The sequence below is a fragment of the Zea mays genome, chromosome 3 (genome assembly GCF_902167145.1).
Source record: "Zea mays cultivar B73 chromosome 3, Zm-B73-REFERENCE-NAM-5.0, whole genome shotgun sequence".
Lineage (NCBI taxonomy): Eukaryota > Viridiplantae > Streptophyta > Magnoliopsida > Poales > Poaceae > Zea > Zea mays.
In genome coordinates, this window is record NC_050098.1 from 195,162,513 (window position 1) to 195,167,171 (window position 4,659).

At 48.4% G+C, this 4,659-nt stretch overlaps 1 protein-coding gene across 1 annotated transcript; it reads right to left on the reverse strand.

Annotated features, from left to right (window-relative positions):
• Positions 1-1,885: 1,885 nt before the first annotated feature.
• LOC103651132 (probable indole-3-acetic acid-amido synthetase GH3.1) lies at positions 1,886-4,252 on the reverse strand. The gene is made up of 3 exons (XM_008676729.3): positions 3,859-4,252; positions 2,835-3,736; positions 1,886-2,756 (listed from the first exon to the last, which is right to left on the reverse strand). The coding sequence occupies exons 1-3, from the start codon at positions 4,188-4,190 to the stop codon at positions 2,164-2,166; spliced, it is 1,827 nt and encodes a 608-aa protein (XP_008674951.1). The 5' UTR covers positions 4,191-4,252; the 3' UTR covers positions 1,886-2,163.
• Between the last annotated feature and the right edge of the window lie 407 nt (positions 4,253-4,659).

The window sequence follows — 4,659 nt, forward strand, 5'->3', positions numbered from 1 at the left end:
TCTCTCAAAGCTAGTATTTTTTTGATCCATGGATTATAATATAAACTTGTGCAATATGTCAATATCGTAATGAATTTGTTCCATACCTAATGAGTTATGGATAGAATTCATGTTTTCCATAATTTTAAAAATTATCAAACTATTGGGTTATAATTTATGATGAATTTAACCGAACAAAAAAATCAAGTAGATTTGGATTATTTTGGGGGCATGGATTGTAACATAGATTTAATTCTAATTCATGCTAATCTAGAGCTGGATTGGTGTATAAACGAACAAGGCATTATGAGGTTGAAGAGACAGAGCCATACATGTTCTCATTTGCACCTTCTTTTTTATTATGTTGGGAACAATATTTCATTTTAAAACAAAATCTCCTTCATATATAAAACACGCTTCTTTTTTATGCGCGCCGAGCATTTCGGTAAAACATGTAATCATGCATGTAGAACAAAGAAATGGGCCTTACCATAATATATTTCCCCGAAGTTTTTAGTCTTTTTTTTTATGGAGTGGGAGTGTGGGACGGGTGCTCTAAGGACAAGGAGTGATTTGTGCGAGCCATGGATGGTAACATATCAATGCACATGATCTATCTGGTGTGTGCATATATACATATTAAATCTGAACCTTTTGTCTAAGGATCAACAGTTGAGATGTGATTTTTTTTGCAAATATACAGCTGCACGAGGATGAGTAAGTGTCGAAGGGGTCTTTATATAGAAGACCTCAATCGTTGATCATGGGACGAAGGATACCAATTTAATATGTGCATATGTGCACAATACCATAGAAGCTTCCACAAAGATTCAAAGACCATTACAAGTTTACCACTTTACCACATCAAGGCTACACCGTATAGAAGATGTGTCTAGCTTAATTGATTGGGTGGAAAGTGTAGTCATGCACCTAATACCAAACCATTCAAGTTTGAGTCCTCCTCAATTTGAAAGTAGGTTCTCATTTTTTTGTGGTAGGTCCTTACATTACTAAAAACATATTATTTATAAAGAAATATAATTTATGCCTCTTTATTTCCGCATACAACATTAAATTATTACATATTATCAACCTTGTAGTTGATCATATGCAACATTGAAAAACAATATAGTTCATCGTTTCGATCGTAGGTAAGTCCCTTTTTTCTACATTGCATCATGGTGTTTGAAAAAAAGCAGGCTATTTGTTTGTATTTGTAAGATTAGGAGTGGTCTCAAGATAGTCCTATTAGCTTGGTGTAATTGTACGTCTTAATGTCAACAACAAACTTTATTTATAAGAAGTGTATTGATGATTTATCTACCACAGAAATATAACTTAACTAGCACAAAAGGAAAGTTTCGAATACTCACAAATAGCTGCTAAAATATATGATCATAAAAAAAATAAAATGTGGAATGACTTATCTTTTTTTACTGCAATAGCTTTAGAACTGATATTGAGCCTAACTATTATTTTATGCTTTAATGCTTAGGGAGGGGTTGTGCAGCACCTTTATTATAGAAGAAGACCTGTTGACTCAAGAGTACTAAAGAAGTTAGAACTATTAACAACTTTTTCATTTATCGGTTGCAAACTCCTGGTGGTCTGATTAGAAAATGAGTAGTACATGAATCACTTCTGAAAATCAATGCTATATCCATGACCATGTTTTCCGGGCTGGGATCAAACAATTACTGGTAGCGTGCCGTAACAAATTAATAAACTCGAATTCATCCACATGAATTTATAAAAAAACATACGTTCTCAAAAAGAGAGGAGCATATATATAAATCCAACAGAAAGAACAAATTAAAGTCTCTCACTAGTACAGTATAATAATTTACTGCAATCTAGTTTTGAAATATGTAAACTGTTTTAGTTTGACGCTGGAAAATCCATTCCGTATATATGGCTAATATATGAAAGTAGTAACTTAGTATATGTAACTGACAAGCACCAATTAAGCTAAGTGCGTTGCAAAATACACGACCACAAAGAAACACGGGACATATTACAAGAGATGAAGAAAAAAAAGGATTCAAATAAGATCAAAAGATGTGGATACCCCTAGGTCATCATTCCATAACTATTAATTCCTCGCTGCTGCCTCTGAAAATTCATATTGTATATACCAACCAAAGCATCCATCGTCACTCCGGCCGGCTGAGAAATTAAAGGTGATCAGGCGTCCCCGTTGCTGGCGTTCCATTGCTTGTTCCCCGGACTCCACTTGGGGCACTTGGGGCTGAAGTACTTGGCCTGCACCCTCGCGTCGAGCAGCTCCACGACGGGGCCGGGGCGCACGCAGCGCGGCGCCTTGTACTGGTTGATGGACGCGCCGCGGCTGATGGCGTAGTCCATGAGCTTGTCGAACGTGCCCTCGGACACGACGCGTATCTCGAGGGGCCCGATGGACTTGTCGCAGGCCCGGCACTGCCGGTACACGCTGTTGAGCTCCTCCTCCACCGACAGGCAGCAGTCCTCGAACACGGACGCCGGCACGGCCGTGCTGCCCGCGCGCAGCTCCCAGAACAGCACGTAGTGGCCCGGGATGGTAGCCGCGTCGGCGTAGCTGGTGTACTCCACCAGCGACGCGCCGAACGGCGCCAGGTGCTGCACCGCGCCGCTCACGGCTGCGTGCAGCTCCGTCTCGTCCGTCTTGTCGGAGTCGACGCTCAGCGCCACGTTCTGCCGCCTGACGAACTTGAACATCGGCGCCTCGTTCTTGAAGCCGGCAACCCTCAGCACGTCGCCCACGCGGTACCGATACAACCCTGCAGTCACCACCATGCATCACATAAAACGTGCATAACGTCGTGGATCTTCGATGTCAGACATGCATACACACATACCGGAGTAGGTGGTGACGACGAGCTCATACTCGTGACCCAGCTTCACATCCACGAGGCCAACCAGGTCGCGGTGGCTCGGCTCTGCCTTGCCGTTGCTGCACTGGAGAGGAAGGAACTCGAAGTAGCACATGGTGGGGATGAGCGTGTATGCCACGTCGCCTGGCTTGCACATGGGGTTCAGGTTGAGGCCGAAGTAGCACTCGGAGGAGGCGTACATGGTGCAGGCTAGGGGCAGGCCACCGCCGTAGAACTCCAGCGTCGGGATGTACTGCGACATGGCCCCGGTCACAATCACGTCGACGTACCTGGTGCGGGGCCACAGGCGCCGGATGATGCTCTCCCATGACGACCCCCCGCACACGGCCTCGATCTCGTCGGCAAGCGCCGGGTCGGCGCCGCGGAGCACCCTGGCGACGGCGTCGCGCACGGCGCGGTCCGTGATCTCCGGGTCGAGGGTGCCCGTGCGGATGTCGCGGCACAGACGCGGCCAGTGCTTCTCGAGGAAGCGGATGGCGCGGAGGAAGCCCGAGGCGAACACGGCGCCGACGCGCAGCACGTCGGCGCGGTGGACGAGGCCGCAGAGCAGCTGCGCGTACATGCTCTGGTACGAGTCCACGCACAGGATGGCCTCGTTGGGGCTCGTGTACTCGGTGTAGGGGTCGTGCGGCCGCTCCAGGAACTGCCGGCTCCGGTAGTAGCTCGTCAGCACCGGCCGCGCCACCAGTCCGCCTGGTGTGCGCGACTCCGCCTTCACGAATAGCAGGTACATCGCCTTGCCCTTGTCCAGCCCCGGCACCGACTGGCTCATCACCGGCATCTGCAGGCTATACAGCAACGACCTCCTGTCCAGCTCGTCGGCGATGGTCGGCATCAGCTTCCTCTCCCCTCCGGATGTTCCAGAGCTGGTTCACACACAAACATCCTCAGTTATAAATCAGTACATGTTCCCATGTCCGTTAAATTTTGATTCCACAGCCGCATGCATCACAGCGTTGTGATCGTACGTGAGGGATGAATATACTACCTCGTGAGGAACTCGGAGATGGGTTTGCCTGAGAGGATCGGCGAGGCATCGCCGTTGGCAATGCGGAGTATGTCCGGCTGGAGGCCCTCGTAGGTGACGAGCGGGACCACACGGCGGAAGGCTTCGACGGCATCGGCGGATCCTCCCGGGACGCCGTAGCGGCGCAGATACTCGGCTGGCGCGTTCTGCGACAGTATCTCCGCGAGGACGCGCCGCTGCACCTTCCCGGCGTTCGCCGTGACATGCTCGATGAACTCGAGTGCCTCGCGGTGCGCCCCGGGGGCGAAGCCGCCGGCTGGCGGGTTTATCTTGGTAGTCGGTGCTTCCGGCATGGCACTGCAGTGCGTATTGCTAGTGCCGCTGCTCGTGCCTTTGGCCCTCGCTGGTCGACACGAGGCGTGTTATTTGGTGCTTGGCCAGTGGGCGTGTGTTTGCTGTGTGCGAGTGAAATGCGGCTGCGTGGGTTTATATAGAGAGAGGATAGGGGGGAGCGCAGTCGAAGTACTACTACTTGGTCGCCTGACTGGCCTACCAATCAGTTAGTACTGACTAGTGACTAGTGACTACTGACTACTGCTGACTCTCGGTACTGGACTTGTACCAAGCATAATTGCAACGTTTTTTTGTGGGGTGCCTGTTGGATTCAGTTATGGTTTTGTAGAGTTGTTCCTTGTTAACTTCTTTTAATTCAATACAAGATTAGAAGTATCTTCTGTTTTTCAGCTCAACATGCTGGCTGACAATGCATGCACAAGAGGAGCTAAATTAGGCTTCTCTAAAGTTTCTTACACCAATTAAAAC